Here is an 18,610-nt window from a genome sequence, read left to right on the forward strand (position 1 = left end):
GCCTTGTCATCATTATCGTGGCTGATGTAATGCAGTGTGTCAAGGTCTTGATGCTGTGGCTACTACTGCTACTACTGACAGCAAGGAGAACCCGATCAAGACAGACTGGATTTGACATGGACAGCCAAGCAATCAAGATGACGACATTTTGACATTCTGTCTGCATGATTCCTCTGTGTGTAGTGGTTGATATGAGACGTATACAATAAAGACGTCACTCGAGTATAAATTGGGAATGTTCTGCAGTAATGGCACGCCAACGCTATGTCTTTTCCAGTGATGTATAACGGTCGCGTTATCGGTCATTGGTCTACTACTTTGGAATCTCGAGTGTGTGATTTGTTTAAAAGGTTTAAAGCATAAAGTGTAATAAAAGGAGAGGAATTAAGACGACCGTTACAGCATGTCAACGATAGAGAGAGAGAGAAGAGAGACACACACACATGGCGGAGAAATCCGATGCAATCAATCAACAACAACTCTAAGAATCAAGACGCCAAGCCCAACTAGGGCCAAGCCACCCAACCCTGTTTTGGCCAACCCAAGCCACGCACGCACTCATTTGGCCCCTGTCACACATCATGGCTAGACCCGCAGGAACCCGCAGCCACTGGAACGCAGCTACGAGAGACGTTCGTCACCAAAGATTTCATGAAACATGGCTTAGTTGGGGACAACATCCATAGCGCCCAGAGGAGGAGGAGCCCGGCCGGAGCTAGGCGGATCAACCGAGGTGAAGAGCTAATCTATAGTCTATTTTCTTTTACCGACTCTTTTACAGAGAAAACACTAGAACCCACGCATTTGGTTGGTGGTCAGATAATCATCCTCTACACGTCCCAACTCCACATTCCCATCCCACCCCCACAGACAGGAACAGACCAGCAAGTCTGAATCAAACCACTGCTTTGGTTAGCATCCTTGTTGGATAATGATGAGCCAGTCGGTCCGCCCTTTCTTCCTTCTCTTGCTTTCCTTGGCCTCGTTTTCCCGTTTCACGTCACGGGTTTCTACTGCTCTTGTGTGGAATAAAGTTGGTACAGTTTTGAGTTTGCATGCAAAAGAACAGACGATGGGGTTTACATGCGACTTCTTGCACTCTACCTAGTAGTGTCTTTTTTTCATTTCGGGCATAGTTGAGACCGTGTTGCATACATAGCCGCCCATGAATGTTATAATGCACATCCTATGGTCTAATCTGTAGTCCCCTTCCGTCTTTTGGAGCAGAAGCCCTGGATAGCACTCTGGAGAGTCCCCACCAAATATACACGCAGCTTGCCCGTTTCCAATGCATCTGGATTAGATTAGCACATCCTCAAAACCCCCTGCATGATTCCTGAAAGGGAAAGATGCCCTGTCGCCCGATTAATCTATCTCTGTCATTGTTTCGAAAAAAAGTTCAGACGACACATCCAGGCTCCCCCCCTGGCCACTTTGTCGATCTGAAACATTCCGTTTTTGGTCATGCAGGTCGGTGATCATTTGGCTGTCTCTCTGCAGGTGGTTCGGTCCCGCTTGCTTCTGTATGGGTAGGATATATTTATATTGCCTGCATGCATCATCATCACAATGCTACCCTTTGCACAGCTTCTTCTATATCTATTCTGCAAATCGGCCCCCGTTTTCTCTTCTATATTTTCTCATCTAATAAACTTTTCTTGTTGTTGTTTAGACTTACTTTTCTCTTCTCGATATAGTAGATCTATACTCAGCCTCAATCGTCAACACACTCTTTGCATATTCCAACGTTCCAATTCGGGGCACTGAGTCGCCGAGGACTGATTCACTTCTGTTCTCTTTCTGCATTGTCACTTGCCTTGCATTACTTCGCCTTCTTTCTATTCTCGTCCTGGTGACACACAAACGCGGGGGGCATTGCAAAGAAAAATCAAAACCACAGCAACAATGTCTTCACTCCTGAAGCAGCGGATATCGTCGCCACTCGAGGCTGGCCCCTCTATTCTAGACTCGCAAAGCATTCCGACACACCTCACCGAAGCCCTCGAGTATGCCTCCAAGAGGCTGTCACGCAAGGCCATTCACATCACTCTCATTGTTGTCCGCAAGGACCACCAGCTCCCATCATCGACGCTGCCATGTGCTACACCACCGGCCTCGCCCGAGTTCTCCTGGTCGTCTGGTCCCCTGTCGCCCACACGCCTCACATCGCAAGTAGCTGGACTCAAGCAGCTGGTGCGCCGCGGAACGGGTGGATCTGTCAGCTCGACCTCTACAGCTTCTTCTTCCAATACATCTGAGGCCTCTTTCACAAGGGGCGCAGTCACATCGCCGAGTTTTGCTTCAACACCCGCGACTCCATGCACACCCGCCACGCCCTACTCGGCGACCACTTGTACATCCACCTCGTCGTCATCGTCGGCATCATCGACGGCATCCGCTGGTGGCCCAAACCCTTTTGGTGTCCGTCTCATCCACGCAACACCCCTCTCATCCAGAGAGGAATACCACCTACGCCGCGCCATCACCAAGGCCGAGCGCAAGTTCCAAACCGGCACGGGCTTTCTTCCCCCGCCTTCTTCGGCGTCATCATGTGGCCTGAACCGCGACCTGGTCCGACGGTGTCTGCGCCAGAACGAGGTCCTCTTCTCCGCCGAGGGCCTGACCCTACTGGGTCTTGACCGTTTGTACGCCTTCAAGTCGGCCTTGGCGGCATACGCGCGCACGACGCTGCTGAGACGAGGCGTGGCTCCTACGGCCCAGCAAAAGGCAGAACGCGAGGCCCGCATTGAAGACGCCGTCGACGAGCTGCGCCGTCTGGTGCTGTCCCGCGGCGGCCGCCGGCTGGAGCGCAGCGAGCTGTACAGCTGCTACGCGTGGATCGGCGTCAGCGCCGGTGCCCTCGGCGACGTCGAACGCATGTACCGCCGAGCGTATGGAGGTGTGCAGCAGATTGGGGCCTTTGACGAGGACGTCATGCCGCCGCCCGCTACACCTGCGCACAAGATTACAGTTCACCTCGACAACAGCAGCAGCAGCAGTCACGAGGATGACAACCGCACCGAGTGGCCGCTCAAGATGAGCGTGGCCAAGCCCCAGAGCATCCCCGTCGGAGTCGTCAAGATTGGCAAGCCGCCGACACCCAAGGCCCATACCCCGGTCCTGAAGCTCAAGACCTCGTTTGACACTTCGTCATCGGCAACCATGCAAAAGCCAAGCGTCGTGATCCGACCCATTGCTGTCAAGGCCAACAAGGAAAAGTCCATGGCTGGAGTTACCGAGCTCGCCATTAAGATTGACGCACTCTCCGACGACGAAGGCGACAACGATGACAAGGACCGCCACAACAACGAAGGAGACGTGACTGCCCGACCTATAGCTTCGGGCATATCTTTCTGGAACGGCATTGACGAGCTGCTTGCGCCCCAGCAGCAGCAGCAGCAGCAGCAGCAGCAGCAGCAGCAGCAGCAGCAGCAGCAGCAGCGCGGTCATGGCTCAGGAGGACACCAGGCCGCCTCAGAGTCGGTCGCCATGTCACCCGTCATTCAGAGGCTGCGCGCCAGCCAACAGCGCATCGGACCCGCCACGCCCAATGGCTACGATGACATTTCGCCCATCACCCGCGGCGAGTGGGGATTCCTCTTCACCGGCAAGGGCTGGACTGGTGGTCGGACGGCTGCCGTGGAGACTTGTTAGAGAAACGAATGTTATGCCACCATAAAAAAAAAAAATTCATACACATATGGAACGACACTTGTATATATATATGATCATGGAGTCAAAACGGAGCGAAACCAAGAGCAATCTTGTCCCTTGTTTGTTTGGTCTTTTTCTGTTTTAGCATTTTCAGGAGCGAAACTGTATTTTAGTATACCACTTTTTAGCATGAGACAGCGTTTGAAAAGAAATCCTTGATAACTCATTATATTCTGAAATCTCTCTTCTATGCTTTCCGTGCCGTTTTCCTTCGGGCCCGCGAGTTCACATGTCTCAGTGAGGCCGCGGTTTCTTGCAGCAGGGCACTGAACCCATACGGTAAACAACGGCCAAGCCAGGCACTAGCATTTGACTCAACAGTATACAAGAGTACAGGGCTGAGGATTGGGGTGCCTTGAATCCTTATTCTCTATACAAAGAACTCGACATGAGTTAGGCTTCATCTCTTCCCCCTACAGTCGGTTGGTGTCATCCCAATCCCATTCCATATTGGCAGCGTTCTCTCATCTGTGCTCGGTGGTGCAAATGACCACAGATACTTGCCCTCTTGTGCCGACCACAGTTGGAAAAAGCTATCAGTAGACACCTTCATCCACCCAAAGTAGTATTGAGGGCCGACGCGTATGTTTCCCTTGTGCTTCTCTGGTTCGTAGTCGAGCTCCACCATCTTGATCCACGGAGCAGCAGCACAAGAGCCGCCAGTTGGAGTTGGAGTCTGGGCCGCCGCCGCCGCCGCCACTGACTCCAGCACCTCGTCGTCGACGTACAGGAAGACGCCTTGCCGTGTCGTCAAGGTGCCGTCGAGGAGCCACTCGTCCTCGGTCGGCAGCGGGTCGGTTTCTTTGATTATTTCCCGTACGCGGTCCATGGACGCGCCTTGCAGAGTGCTCTGGTCCTCCTTGGTATCAAGTGTGAGCAGCGACAAGAATTCTTCGCATCTCTGCGTCTCCTCGTCCGAGTAGCGGGACGGGTTCCCCCCGCGGGGGATCCGGAGGCTGAGCACGTCTCTCCGAACCTCGGTACGGATGGCCTCGAGAAGTAGCCGCCAGGGCTCGTCGGTCGCCGCGCCGTAGGCGGTCCTGTAAACGGCATAGCCCCAGGCTGGAGGATCGTGCACCTCTGCTCTGATAATGTACCCGTTGAGCTCAGACATTGTATTGTCCGTTTCGTGCCGCTTACCACAACGCGCGCAAAAGCTGGATTGGCACGATGGGGAAATGTTTATGAGTTGAGCACCAGATTGATAGAATTGGACGGTGGGAATTGCAAATAATTCATGCAAGAGCTCTTGTAGTAATAAACTCGAGCACCGCCGCAGATGCACATGAAGGGCAACACAGTGCGGAAAATGAGAACGCGGTATGGACTTGTAGCGCATCCATGGATGTGCCTTGCCATTGATGGCTCACTTGATACGACTGTAAGATACAGACACTTCAAAAAATCGTCTGTATAATTATTGAAGCTTGCTTATCTTGCGAGATGCGCAGGTTCAGCCTCTTTTTACGACATGAATTTATGGCTGCACAATTGAAAGCGTTGGATATGCATGTGGTGTCGTGATAAGATCATGATATCATTATCCCTGCCAACGTTGTTGGATGCCTGCTGGATGCCCGTTGGTTCCTGCTGGTTTGCGTTGGTCAAAAAGCAGTTTACGCGCCCTTGTGCAGTAATTCTTTGCTGAGATTGACTCATCTCCTATCAAAAACTGCATGACTTCAAGTATCGCATTTCAATGACGGTGCTTAATTATGTTCCTTACCGGAAGCGACAAAGATGGTCGCCAGCAAGGAAGAGTACCCCCATAGCAGAGTCTCTGCTCAGGCGCCTGAAGCACCTCCGCCACCAGTCTTCCTCTGCGAAATCTATCCATCCACAGACTCAATCTCCGCTTTTCGCCTTGCTGCCAACCGAGTTGCGCCTAGAAATCTTCAGCCTCGTGTTAGTTCATCCACAAGAGATAGAACTTGGAAGGCTGTTTGAGTTAGAACCCAGCTTGGAACCCCCGAGCCGCCGCATCAGTCTGCTCTTGACCTGTTCCCGTACACATGCCGAGGCCCTTCCCATTCTGTACAGCATCAACGAATTCGTTGTGTGTCAACCAGACTACGTTTCGATGCTTGCTGCCACCGAGGGAGCGCCGTTCATCAGGAAAATAAAGTACACACACTATACACCCGGGACTGATCGGCCACCATGCCGAGATGAGGATGAGAGGAGGGGGTTGTGGCGGCGATATGTACCCAGGAGAGGCAAGACGGAGCTCGAGGATTGGTTCGAAATGTGGGAATCGTTCAAAAAGATGGAGCAGCTGGAATGGGTGCGTGTCGAAATATACACGCATCCGCTTCGAGGGGATAACTGGCAGAAGCGGGAGAAGGAACTCCTGATGCCGGCGGGCTCTGTACTGAAAGATGGAGCCCACGGCGAGCTTTTCGTGACCTGGCAACAAGATGACACCCCGGGCATGACGTTGGAAGATATGCTAAAGGGGTGGGTGATCACACGTGAAGTAACAGACTGGCGCACGTACTTGTAAGAATAACGCTCGCGTAGGGAGTAATTTTGTCAAAACAACGGTCCATCGGTTCGTATCATATCATCTACTAAACTGTTTCCATCCTTTCTTTGGGATTGAAAATGGTGTAATAAGTGTGTTATGTGTCGTACCAGACCACTGTACTAGCTGAACAAAATGTGAAGCTCCACACTAGGAACTAGCCTAATAGTGGTTATATGGTACGGCGCAATATTATGCTATCAGAGTTTCTGTATCCTCATGTTGCCTTCAAGACCTCACCTAAGCCGATATGTAAAGGAGGAATTCAAAACGAAATAATCGAAAAGATATCCAAAGATATTTAAGTTAAATTTTGATTTATAAGAAAAAGGTTCTAAAAAGCGAATTATATACCTACGCAAGTGATCTGCGGTGGGTACTAACTACGTCAGTACGATTCTATAGGACAGAAAGGGTCGTACTCCCAAGAGTTATTAGACCCGCAATTCGGCTAAAAGTTCATTAATCGAAAATCAATAATAGTTATGTCCCTTTGAATAACGTACACATATCCAACGAAGACTGTAGCCGGAGTCGAAAGTTACGGGTGCCGCGGGCCTTGGCAAACCACAACCGAAAGTTGCGGGTGCCGCGGGCCCTGGCAAATCACAACCGAAAGTCGCGGGTGCCGCGGCGCGTAAATCGTTGACACTGACCAAGGGGCTTGTTATTGGCGAATTCTCTTCCGTATTGTTACCGTTACCGATTCGTACACGATAGCGTCGATAGTATGCAATTGATTGCGAAGATTCCGAAGAGCCAAAGTCGTCTTTCCCGAGGTTTGACGCTTTCGAAGACGTCTCCTCACCAGGACTTCTTTCTAGATTCACTCTCGCCTTGAGCTTTCGTCCTGTGATTGAGAAAATTACCCCACAAGATTTGCTAGAATTCCATTAGAAACTGAAAGGGGAACGACACAGAATTGAGCCCATTACCATTCTGTCCTTTGATTCCAAGATAGGGAGGCTTCCTTGCCGCACAGCGGGCACATTTCACCTCTTAAGGTATCAAGGATCACTGCGCTCATCTCTACTTTCTGTCCAGGTCGAAAGCATTGTTCCCACGGGCGACTCAGATCAATATCATGACATCTGGCTGTGTCAGTGAATACAAACGACTGGTCGCTACGTGGAATGCCTGATCGATCCATATTTGACCGTATGACGTAAAAGAACAACTGTTATATCGTGATATCAATAATGCGCGAACATAGCCTTCTTTTATGGTGTGGCAAGTAGGTAGTGACCTTACACTGAGCGAGGTTATGGTCTCAAGATGGAAGGGCCGTTGGAATCCCAAAGCGTCTACCAAGTACACTGGTTGTTGATTGAGTACTTGGCCGGGAATCTGTCGAACGATATGCTGAAGTTCCATAACAGCAGCAAATATCCTGAAATCCATACGCCTGAGAAATATTGTTAGTAACAAAACTCCTTATGCTAAGAGGGAGTAACGAAGGGAAGACTTACATAGCACATGTGACTTTCTCCAGTATCCTGCAGAATGTTAGCTCCGACTTGAAAGACTATCTATATCAGACTTACCCTTCCATTTGTGTGAACATCGTCCTAAGATGCCCCATGTATTGATTCGAGACGCGCTGAATGAGTGACACAAGGGTTTGGTGTTTTGTGTCGCGGCTCTGATTCTCAATCTGTTCGCTTTTTCTACAAAGGCGAGTCAGCTACTTGCTCGTTACTTCTGAAATGGCCAAGAATAGTCACAATTTGACCGCCGACATGATGATATTCAAAGCTTGGGTGTGACCCAGCAAGTCAATCTTCAACCTGTCGATGTCATTCTGTTTGCAAAGGGCCCACTTGATCTTCATCCAAGTTTCTCTTGCTTTCAACGTCGAGGGCCTAGTGATGTGCGGCTGGTAGTTGCGCGCCGTGGCCCAAAAGTCATCAATGGTTCTTTGACATTCAAGCGCGGTGCGAGCGAGAGCAGTATGCTCGGCATACATGGACTCGTGCAGCTGAATGTCTTTGACTTGTATCAAGGCCGTCTCAAGGGAGAATAGCAGCCGTATCAAGTCACGAAACCTCTGACTCGTTTGACCGCTCGCTTGAACCGCGTCAATCACTGTCCCCACGAGCTCAATTGCCGCGACAAAATCGCCAACTGAAAACCCAAACGGGACCGTCATGTTGATGGTCTTTGTCAGGGGCGCATCGATCCGAGTTGAAGTTAGACAATGAAAATAAACCCATTAGGAATTCTTGGGGTACCTTGGGAGCTTTCATCCGTATGCAAAGCGGGGTTTCTACCATTGAAAGCATTCAGCCCAGCAGCGTCGTATGAGTGGCAGTGTCAGTATTTCTCACCAATCATGTTGGAGCTTGGGCAATACTTCATTTGTCATGCAGGAGAACTCCGCCGCCCCAACACAGAGACTTGTGCTTGGAAGTATTTGTCTTGGTGCTCAGCCTCTTTTGCGAGAAGTCTTGCGATCACCTGCACATGTATCTTGTGATACCTTTCCAACAGCCTGCGGATTAGATCCAGTGAGGGTGCATTGTCATCGATGCAGATTAGTATGTGGACAGGGAGCTCGTGCCAAGGCATACATTCGAAAGCCGCTGTCCGCACATCTTTCAGTAATTGGACGCGATTGCACTTCCAACACCAAAGGGTAGCAAATTGCGGATTGTTTAGAAGTCTAGGATTTTATAACAATGATTTCATGAAACACACTCTTTATGATATAAATACTGGCTTATCACCATAGATAACCATCGACGAATATTCCAGTTAAATAACAATAAGTTTCGAGCCGCTCATAAGATGCCCAAAGAAAACATCCACCTGCGAGGATAAGACGGGCTTAAACCGAAGTGCCTTGAAATTGAAAGTGATTGCAGCATTTATGTCTATCTTTATAATCATTTGGCCCAATCACGCTTGCGTAATAAGGGGGACGTTACCCCTTCCCCTTATAAAGCTCTACAAACTTCAGGTCGCCATTATTCTTGTTGTATCCGGCAAACGTGTGCTGACTGCACACAGAAAACCCGGAGTGTTCCAGAACAGCCAAGCAATCTAAATATTTACGATGACGCCTCCCATTCGCGATGAAGGAGTCTCTACTCGCAACAAGTCTGGGCCATCTATCGGCGTCAGGATTGCCGGCTGATAACCCAAAGCTTTCGATGATTCCCATAACGAACTCGTCACCCATGTCGATATTCCCATGAAATCTGAACCAGCCCTGAGAAACATGGATGGACTTAGTTGCGTTGTCTATCCAGAACGGCTCTGGCTTCAACCACTCGTTACCCAATTCTTGGTCATGCCTCAGGACTGCTACGGTCGTTCTATCTCTGTGAACAGGGTTGAGACGGCAGAACTCAACAATATTGACGGGCTCTTCGAACGCATCACCTTCCCATAGAATTGCAATCTCGTCTTCGCCCCAGAATGTGATATTCAAACACAGCATGTCTGGCGGAATACCCTGCGAATCGAAGAATTGTGAATCAAGCTCATTCCCGAGAATGCGGTGCAGCGCATATTTTCCGGTCGCAGTGTCCCACGTCTGGAAGATGAGAATTCTGTCGCCATCATCATCTTTCTGATGTGAGAATGAAAAGATTGCCAGTCGCTCGCCACTTGGTGAAAATGCGATGCCGCCTAGAATGTCTCCCTTTGGTTCAAAGGTCCGACTGATACAGTAGGATGGCAAGACACGGGTAAGAGATGGGAAATACGACACTAGCGTCTCCCATGCAGAAGTGAAAACATTGACAATCGGTGAAAGAAAAAATGGAACGCCCCGGGGATTGCTGACATCAGAGACATTCCACGTCACGGCCCGGGCTGCTCCGCGCTTGTCGGGGTCGTAGCAAGCCGCCAACCGAGATCCATCCTCCGAAATTGCCAAGAACCGGTTCTTTGACATAGAAAGATGGGGAAGAAGGCGGCTGTGAGAAGACTGCGTGTTCCATACCTCTACACCAGTCATCGTGTTGTATGCAATAACAGATCCATTCGCGGAAAGCGTCGTGGTTTCATGTTCTCGTGGGCTTGGCACTGGAAAACCGCGAGTACATCTGCAAATGGAACTGAAGTTCCATCGGAGGCCAACCTCGCCAGGGCCACGATTCCAGCGACGAATCGATTTATCGGAGAATAATCCGACGAAGATCGCGGCATCTCGCGAGAAATGGAAAGATACCGGAGAAAGGGCCTCTTCCTCAGTGGAGTCTCGCAGCGTGTATGTTTGCACGCTTGCTTGGGGGTCTTGCCAAAATCGACTGTTCTGTGGATGAGAGTGGCTTGTGGAACCGAAGATGAGGGCACTCTGATAGCTCTCAAATAACCACAGACCGTCTTGGAAGCGAACCATGTCCATGATAAAAGTGGTAGCCTCTTTCAGGTTCGCCCTCAGCGACGGACTTTGCTGTGTCTGAGAAGCTTGTTAGAATAGCTCGGGCATTGATTCAAATTTATGGTGTAAGTCAGAGGATTGCAATAAGTAGGAAGAAATCGGATGGTTCACCAGCATATTGGTGCAAGGAATAGAATACTTTGGAGAGGGAATTTGTGTACCTCTGCAAGACGTGGCAGCTGTTTGACTAGGTCTAGGCCAACTCCGTAATCGAAGATGTCATTAACGTAACCGACTCTGAAAACAGTGTGGAAATCGCACGTCAAGAAGTCTTGAAGTAGGTGCATCGCGCGGGATCCTTCAGAAAGTTGGCCGTTATAGGAGGTGAGGAATTCTGCCCACTTTCTGTAGGCAAACTCCGCGACTTTCTTGTCGCACTTGTCAATCTCGAGCCCATCTTGGCGTTCTTTGCGAACCAGCTCTGATATCAGGGTCAAGCACTTTTCGCCCAGTTCGAGACCAGACAGACTATCATTGTACGGGTAGAAAATGCAATCTTCAGCTTCCGACTGCTTGAGAAAATCAAGGAGTGACTTGTGATATATCTTCACGGGTGAATCCAGGTCGTCGCCACGAGGGATGTCCAGGATCGACTGCATGTTCCTTCGCAGCAGCAAGAGATCATGATCCATATCGGCAGATTCGAGTAAGCGTAATAGGTCTGCCGTGGAAAGCTCAACTGTAATAGCACATACGCTGTGGACAATAAGCCTCAAGCGTTGGACGTCTGCATCGTGCAAACCTCGGTCTACTATTTCGCGGAAGATGTTCCGATACATTGAAAACAGTTGGCCATTATTCCCAATCGGCACATGGGTGGAAGAGTCGTTGTCTTGATTCGTCTCCAGCCACTGCTTTAACATGTAGCAAGGGTCGGCCCACTGGTTTTCAACAAAGCGGCACATGGTGACGGCGTAGATAAAAAGAGGCTTTGGATTGGTGGCAAGGTAAACGGCGCGATTGAAGTCTTTCTCCGAGGGCCATTGGCCACCCTTTCTTGTGGCTGGCGTTTGCATCCCCTGGAACTTCTTCCTCAAGAAGAGGGATATGTCCTCCCGCGATTCTGTGACGATGCCATCATCATCAAGGTCCACCATGAATTCTGGCTTGAGCTGAAACTGTTCGCCAATATTTTCAAGCATTGGTAAAGGACGGCTTGTAAAGACAACTCGGGCACGTATAGATGGAAGATCCCGAAAGTTTGACAGTATTTCGAGAACTTTAGATACCGACGTCGTACATTCGTCCAGCGCATCGACAATGATAGCAATGCTAGGCTTCGACAATCGTTTGGATGGGTCCACAATGAGCTTTTTGAATAGCTCCTCTGAGTTCATCTCGCTAAGTTGCTTTGAATTGTAGTCCGGGATACAGGACCGGAAGCCTTCAATCTTTTCGGCGAACTGGTCAGCAATTGTAATGATGAACTTGTTTATGTTACTTCGTTCAGGATCGATTCTCCTGAAAAAGTAGCTCCCCCCAAGCTGGAATTCCGGCGACGATGATCCTGAACCTTCAGTGCGAGGGATAGGTTGATCCAATCGAAGGCAAAGCGTCTTGGCAACTGCAGATTTGCCAAAGCCAGCTGGCCCTTTGAGCCAAATCATGTCTCCAGCTCCAGGAGCGGTGACCTTTCTCATGAGATTATCCAGCAGTTCTGATCTCGTTCCATCATAGCAATAGTCTTGATCTTCGTTGGCCTTGCTCTTGTAATGGGCTTGCCAGAGAGTGAGAGGAGGCCCTGGTGACTTGAAAATTTGAGTCCTGCTGTTGTCAAAGACGTTTCCGATGAATTGATGCGCGTTGCCACTGGCGCTAGCCTGCTCGACTTCGACGCTCACAGGGGTCACGTTGTGGTCGCTGGCAGTTGTCTCGGGCATCTTGGACCGATCAAGAAAACGATGATGAAAAGACTGCTCAATGGGCTTTCTGGCCATACTATCGTCAGTGCCCATTTGGACGCACAAAGAAGCATGAAATGAAACTTTTCGTTGGGAGTGAGGATTGTTGCTTGTGGGGGCTTCTGCATGTTACAAGGCTGTACAGATAGGGTGTCCCTCAATTGGTGCAGAATCCATCGAAGGTCTGGCAGCTGATGGTCATTCGCGAAAGCGACATGTCAAATAATACCTGCTAAGAGAAAAGTCGCACAGCACGTGCACGCAGACTTTTGCCGTAATGGTAAAAGTGCGCAGCATGACACACTTCTGGGTCACAGTGGACCTCGCTCAGACGTGGCAACTGCACCTGCAGATGGGTCGTGGGTCAACACAACACGTATTTGGCGCGCTCTGCAGATCCGTAAATATTGAAGACTTTGCCTTTGATTATCTTGGTTAAGGTACCTACCCATACTATTGACGCACCGCTGTCAATTTGGTTCATCGCAACACTTGGATTCTTCAAAATCACGAATCCTGCTTAGCGGCCAGCTGTTCAGCCAGCGTATTCGTCTACCCGTCGCCCACTTATGGTAGATTTTGTTTTCTTGCTCGAACTGTTACTGGTATCTTCATTGTCCCAACAAATTTGGAGATGGCAGACCCCCTAAGCATCACTGCCAGCGCGATTGGTGTGATAACCGCGGCTTTCCAAAGCTGTCAGGCTCTGAATGGGCTCGTTTCCAGCTGGGCCAATGCTCCAAAAACCTTGAAGGACCTTCGGGGCGATCTCAGCGCCCTCCAAAATTTGATCCAATCCTTGCAACGTGAGGTTGCTACTTCAGATGACCTGTCCGCTGAGCAGAGGACATGCATTCTCGAGCTCGTGCCTGCGATAGAAAGCTGCAGAGATGCGTGCGAAGGATTCTCGGCGAGGGTATCCCGGGCAACCTCTCACTCGAAGGATGATCAAGTCGCCTTCCTTGACAGGGCACGGCTGTATCTGGGCGAGAAGGACATCCAGACTTTCAAGTCACGCCTTGGGGACTGTAAGCAAACTCTGAATGTCGCTTTGGGAGTGGTCACACTGTAAGATTGAGCAATACACAACCTTCAATCCGACCATGATGCACCGAAAACATAAATTCTCTATACTGAAATATCTCTCCTGCTCAGCAACACAATGTCCAAGACCCGAGAACAGATCAACGAGATGGAGACACAAACTGTCATGACGTTGAGCAGTCTCACGGGGAAACTGCAAGGCATCGAGCTCGCTCTCCAAGCTTTCCAATCAACCGAAGTTGCGATCGGCAGCAACGACGTAACACAAGTGCTCCAGGTGTTGAATGATCATGACCGTATGCTTAGGCAGTGCCTGAAGGTTTGCACAAGCGGACTGGGAGAGACAGCAAAGACGACGGGGACAACTGTGAAATATGCTGAGACGTTGGATCAGGCTCGCCAATTTATTGGAAATATTGGCGACGTTGGGAATGGCGGGCCAGAGACCAACGTGGAGCATGGCCAGGCAAAAAATGAATCGAGGCAGGTGATTGGCAATATTGATGCGAGCTTTGCACGCGATTACTTGTGTTAGCGTCGTTAGGACGCGCTGAGTGAAGAATTGTTTCCAGGGCGAGGGAAGGAGAAGAAACAAAAATATACAACACCGGAGACTCCCCGGTCGTCATCGATCTGAGGATTGACCCAGCGGTAATAGGACATGCCTATCTTGTGGAGAGGGGCCGCTTTCGTAAAAGCTTGTGACACGGCAGCATGGTCGACTGATTACCATGATGTTGGACGTATCTATATCCACGATTAGGCTAGTTCTTTGTGTGAATCAGCAAATGCGATTCCTCCCTGCCGCGTCCTATAAGATTGCTACCCCGAAAAAGAGTTTGCAGGCTCATCGGGAAATCTTTTTAAGAGACACACAAAAGAAAGGATACTCTCGTTTTTTGTCTATTTTCCTTCACTTCGCGTCACAAGGTGTATGACGGTGCGTTCTATGGGGGCTGTCACAAGTCCTGGTCATGCAGTGACCGGTTCGGATGCCTTGTTGTCGGGCGACCCAACAGACACATGAGAGCCACTGCGATGGCCAGAATGGTTACACCACCGATAGTTATTCCAGCTACGACACCTCGAGATAATTGTTTTCCACCATTAATTGGGGATTCTGAGTTATCCCCAGCGGAAACATACCCAGTTGGTGTCGATGGCGCTGGAGTTGCTGTGGAGATGGGTGTCACTGGATCCTCACTGAGTAAATATTATTTCGAGCACAATTGTCGGGACTCACTGTAGGCATCAGTGATCATCACTGTGTGTGTTTCAATAGCGGCTGTCATTTTGAAAGAACGTATTATGAATGGGGTGGTTGTTGGTCGGGTTTTCGCTTTTAGAGGCCGGGGAGAGTGGTATGTCCGTCAGCAAATGGATCAAAACATTTTCATGTCAACCACAACAAGATCTGATTGCGAAGATGGCGGTCATACTAAAATTTTGAGAAGAGAGCAAAAGAGAAGGAAGAGAGGTAGCCAGGTGATGAAAAGTATTTTCAATGCCTCTTGCCAGCTAGGCAAGGGGCAAGTCCTCGGAGTGTGCAAGCCCGGCCGATCGCACACACAATGTGCGCATAAGCCCAAAGGCGCTCGAATTATCTATCCAGAACTCTTCAATTGGAGTTGAAGTCAAAACGAGTAGTCAAAGTCTTCTTCGTGAGCCTTGAAGAACTTTCTACTTATCTACCCGGGTACTATCTACATAGGGAGTGTCACCTGAAAGCCCAACCAGCCAAGTATTCTTTAGGCCGAGCAACCACCCCACCATCATCCATTGTACGCTGGGCGTATGCAGGGGGCCAAATCAACAAGACAGCCCCAAGAAGGAGATTGCATGCATCGGGAGATGGGGTTACCGACACCCACGAGCTACGTCGGGGCAGAAAAAGTCTTTGAAGTGCGTTAGGCAAGTCCAGATGCAGATAGTGAGTACGTATCATCATATACAGGAATCAGATCCATTTGCCTAGGATCTTGGTGGTCACTTCTACGAATTTTGATTGGGTGTGCCTAGGTAGTATTCAGCGCCCACTAGGTGATTCAGCCACCCATTTGCCATGTACAGCCCCATCATTCACGGAGATTGAATATTTTACAGCCTGTGACAGCAAGGCTCCCCCCAATATATAGGTAATCGCCTGCAGCTGCATAGAACTTTACCGACACGAAATACGCAGTCCGCTAGTTTCGCAAGGGCTGTGCCACGAGGCGGAGCGAGCATACTTGATTTGAATCTGCCCATCAAATGAATCTAATGCTTGAAACATTCAAGGACGACCATCAAAATTTCGTCACTCAATCTCCCAGCACTTGACATCGTATTCACCGAGCAGTGAGGACTAACTACTGAATCAATAAGGACTCCCTGTTTGCGAAGATGCCTGACACCGAGTCTGGGCCACAAGACAAGCAATTTCTGGTTGGCGACGATGCATTGACGAATGAACAAATCGACGCAGTAAACCTCCAAATGCCAGAGAAAACGGCGATCCAAAGCACACAGAAGGAGAGTAATGAAAGGGCGACACTGCTCCAGAGAGCCCAAAGACTTTACAACAGGGTCACCACATTTGGATTTGGGAGAAGCCCCTGGCTGTTCCAGTCGCTATCATGTCTCCTTTCCGTCACGCTCTTGTATTGTTTGATCACGATAGCGCTCACATATGGGAATCGACCCTTGAACCAATGGAGGACCACCATGTTTTCAATGAGTGCCCTTGTCTCTGTGCTTTCTACAGTTATGAAGGGGGCATTAATGGTACCACTCGCAGATACAATTAGCCAGCAAAAGTGGTCATGGTTTCGTCAGCCACTAGAAGGAAAACCTTTCAAGGATGTCGAGCGAATTGACAGAGTGTCAAGAGGAACATGGGGCAGCTTCCAATGGCTACTCAACTCCCCAATGGCGTCCAAGATAATCAGTTTAGGGGCTTTCCTTACGATTTTGACACTTGCTTTCGATGTGTTTTCACAACAATTCATAAGCATTGATATTCGAACAGTCCCAGACCAGCTTGGGACAGCGTACTTTCCGTGGGTTTACAACAAGACAGAGTACGATCGACTCGCTTGGCTTGGAGCGATGTATAGTGGCTTCTTTAGCCATGAAGTGCGGGATCTTGCGGCGACATGCTCATCCAGTAACTGCACCTGGTCAGCCATCTCTTCCGTTGGTATATGTGGTGCCTGCCACGACGTGACACATACGATGCCAACGAATTGGAAGCAGTGTGATGATCATCAATGTCAATACACTGGCACATTTGTCTACAACGAGTCGGACCATATCGATGGATCAGGAGGCCGGAATATCTGGATAGCGACAAATTTGACCCTCAATCACGAGTTCAACGTTACCGAGCCTTACAAATGCCAAGAGTTGACGCAGCTCAACAATGCAGCGTCATTCGCAGTCGGCAGAGGCGATGACAGGCTATGGAAACTACTGGGAGTGTACCCCTACATGAATGGGTCCATTGCTGATGGCGATACTATGGAACCCAAATCGAATAGCTTCCTAAAATCGGTGGAAGTGATCGAGGTGCCGCGACTTGGAAGTGATGATGAGGGCAATTGTCTTCTCAGCCATGGCACAGCAGCAACCGTCACCCAATGTGGCCTGTGGTATTGCAGACATGATTTTGACGCTCAAGTAACTCTGGGCATACAGAATCAGACCATGAGAGAAGGACCGCCAGCTTATAGTCCCGACGGCAGCAATGTAGAGTGGCTTATCCCCGGTCCGGCCAATACAACCCATCTCCATGTCGCGCGCATCGGATCAGAATTGGATCTGAGCCATTATCTGACAGGCAATGGAAGCACATGGTCCGTGAGCACAAATATGGGTGCACAGGTCTGGCAATCTAATCGCGAGGATAGGGACGCATGGATTTCTAGAGTGGCAAAGAGTTTGTCCAACGAATTACGTTCTCAGAACAAAGTTTCTATGAGTAATGGGACAGGGCAAACTCTGTTGGAAGAGGCGTATATCAAGGTTTCTTGGCCTTGGATCGCATTTCCCACTGCCACTGTAGTTGCCGTGGTAATCTTATTTGTGGTGAATGTTGTTCACACTTCGCGATCAGGAGTACCAGTATGGACAAGTGGCTCGATTGCTCTTGCACTGGCAGGAATGGATGGAGGCATCAGAGACTTGGCGAAAGGCACTTATGATTCATACCATCAAATGATCGCCACGGTTGGTGATTGTATGGTATCACTCAGGGAGGATGCATCCGGATATACTTTTATACGTGTCAGCAGTCCTAAGAAATCTTCCACGAAAGTACATGGAAATAGTCGATATAGCATACACAACTCTGACGCTCAATGAGGACCCCCAAATTTTCTCCCGCAGTGCACTGGTTGCAAGAAGCCCCAGATCAGAAGACATTTGTCCCCCAATATTGCAGATACTCCGGAGAGATCCGCAAAGACCTAAACATCAAACAGACAGTCGGCCGCGCGCTTCAATTCGCTAACAGCTCGCCCAAAGGCCCTGTATATGTTGCTGGAGCACGAGAGGCTATGGCCGAGCTCATTCAGCCATATGCCTTGGACCAAAACCAATGGGGCCCCATCGGTCCCGGCGCCCTCCCTGAAGAGGCTATTCGTGACATTTCTCATGCGCTTGTTTGTGCCGACTCTCCTCTGATCATAACGGGGTACTCTGGTCGCGATCGACAAACACCAAAACTTCTCGTGGCTCTCGCGGACCTTTTCCCCGGTATACGCGTGCAGGATGCGGGAGGTAGTCATATGTGCTTCCTTTCTCCCACATTGCTTCAGAGGGCTTCTGTCTTGCGTCAAGTGATTCCGTCCAACGCGCAGACACAATCCTTCTACTTGATTGCGATGTTCCGTGGATACCATCTCGCAATCCACCTCAGAAGCACGCCAAAATCTACCATAGAGATAGCGGTCCTTTTAATTATCAAATGCCGTCATTGCAGAAAACAGGGGAATACTGATCGAGGTACTGATAGATGGGTAGATCCAATCAATAGAGCTGCATTGAAACGAGGACTTT

General features: G+C 49.6%; 7 protein-coding genes across 7 annotated transcripts; 3 read left to right on the forward strand and 4 right to left on the reverse strand.

Annotated features, from left to right (window-relative positions):
• Positions 1-1,905: 1,905 nt before the first annotated feature.
• PFICI_11707 (uncharacterized protein) lies at positions 1,906-3,654 on the forward strand (the record flags this gene model as incomplete). Its single annotated transcript, XM_007840288.1, has 1 exon — positions 1,906-3,654. One exon carries the CDS (start codon positions 1,906-1,908, stop codon positions 3,652-3,654), a length of 1,749 nt encoding a protein of 582 aa, XP_007838479.1.
• Positions 3,655-4,114: 460 nt separating this feature from the next.
• PFICI_11708 (uncharacterized protein) lies at positions 4,115-4,828 on the reverse strand (the record flags this gene model as incomplete). Its single annotated transcript, XM_007840289.1, has 1 exon — positions 4,115-4,828. The coding sequence occupies one exon, from the start codon at positions 4,826-4,828 to the stop codon at positions 4,115-4,117; it is 714 nt and encodes a 237-aa protein (XP_007838480.1).
• An 834-nt stretch (positions 4,829-5,662) lies between these two features.
• Positions 5,663-6,022, reverse strand: PFICI_11709 (uncharacterized protein; the record flags this gene model as incomplete). Its single annotated transcript, XM_007840290.1, has 1 exon — positions 5,663-6,022. The coding sequence occupies one exon, from the start codon at positions 6,020-6,022 to the stop codon at positions 5,663-5,665; it is 360 nt and encodes a 119-aa protein (XP_007838481.1).
• A 1,298-nt stretch (positions 6,023-7,320) lies between these two features.
• On the reverse strand, positions 7,321-8,387 carry PFICI_11710 (uncharacterized protein; the record flags this gene model as incomplete). Its single annotated transcript, XM_007840291.1, has 5 exons — positions 7,321-7,329; positions 7,490-7,643; positions 7,708-7,734; positions 7,783-7,905; positions 7,963-8,387. 5 exons carry the CDS (start codon positions 8,385-8,387, stop codon positions 7,321-7,323), a joined length of 738 nt encoding a protein of 245 aa, XP_007838482.1.
• A 774-nt stretch (positions 8,388-9,161) lies between these two features.
• Positions 9,162-12,508, reverse strand: PFICI_11711 (uncharacterized protein; the record flags this gene model as incomplete). Its single annotated transcript, XM_007840292.1, has 2 exons — positions 9,162-10,646; positions 10,790-12,508. 2 exons carry the CDS (start codon positions 12,506-12,508, stop codon positions 9,162-9,164), a joined length of 3,204 nt encoding a protein of 1,067 aa, XP_007838483.1.
• Positions 12,509-13,163: 655 nt separating this feature from the next.
• On the forward strand, positions 13,164-14,108 carry PFICI_11712 (uncharacterized protein; the record flags this gene model as incomplete). The annotated part of the gene is made up of 2 exons (XM_007840293.1): positions 13,164-13,597; positions 13,685-14,108. The coding sequence occupies 2 exons, from the start codon at positions 13,164-13,166 to the stop codon at positions 14,106-14,108; spliced, it is 858 nt and encodes a 285-aa protein (XP_007838484.1).
• A 1,847-nt stretch (positions 14,109-15,955) lies between these two features.
• Positions 15,956-18,587, forward strand: PFICI_11713 (uncharacterized protein; the record flags this gene model as incomplete). The annotated part of the gene is made up of 3 exons (XM_007840294.1): positions 15,956-17,789; positions 17,939-18,501; positions 18,567-18,587. The coding sequence occupies 3 exons, from the start codon at positions 15,956-15,958 to the stop codon at positions 18,585-18,587; spliced, it is 2,418 nt and encodes an 805-aa protein (XP_007838485.1).
• Between the last annotated feature and the right edge of the window lie 23 nt (positions 18,588-18,610).

The sequence above is a fragment of the Pestalotiopsis fici genome, assembly GCF_000516985.1.
Source record: "Pestalotiopsis fici W106-1 unplaced genomic scaffold PFICI_Scf_9, whole genome shotgun sequence".
NCBI lineage: Eukaryota > Fungi > Ascomycota > Sordariomycetes > Amphisphaeriales > Sporocadaceae > Pestalotiopsis > Pestalotiopsis fici.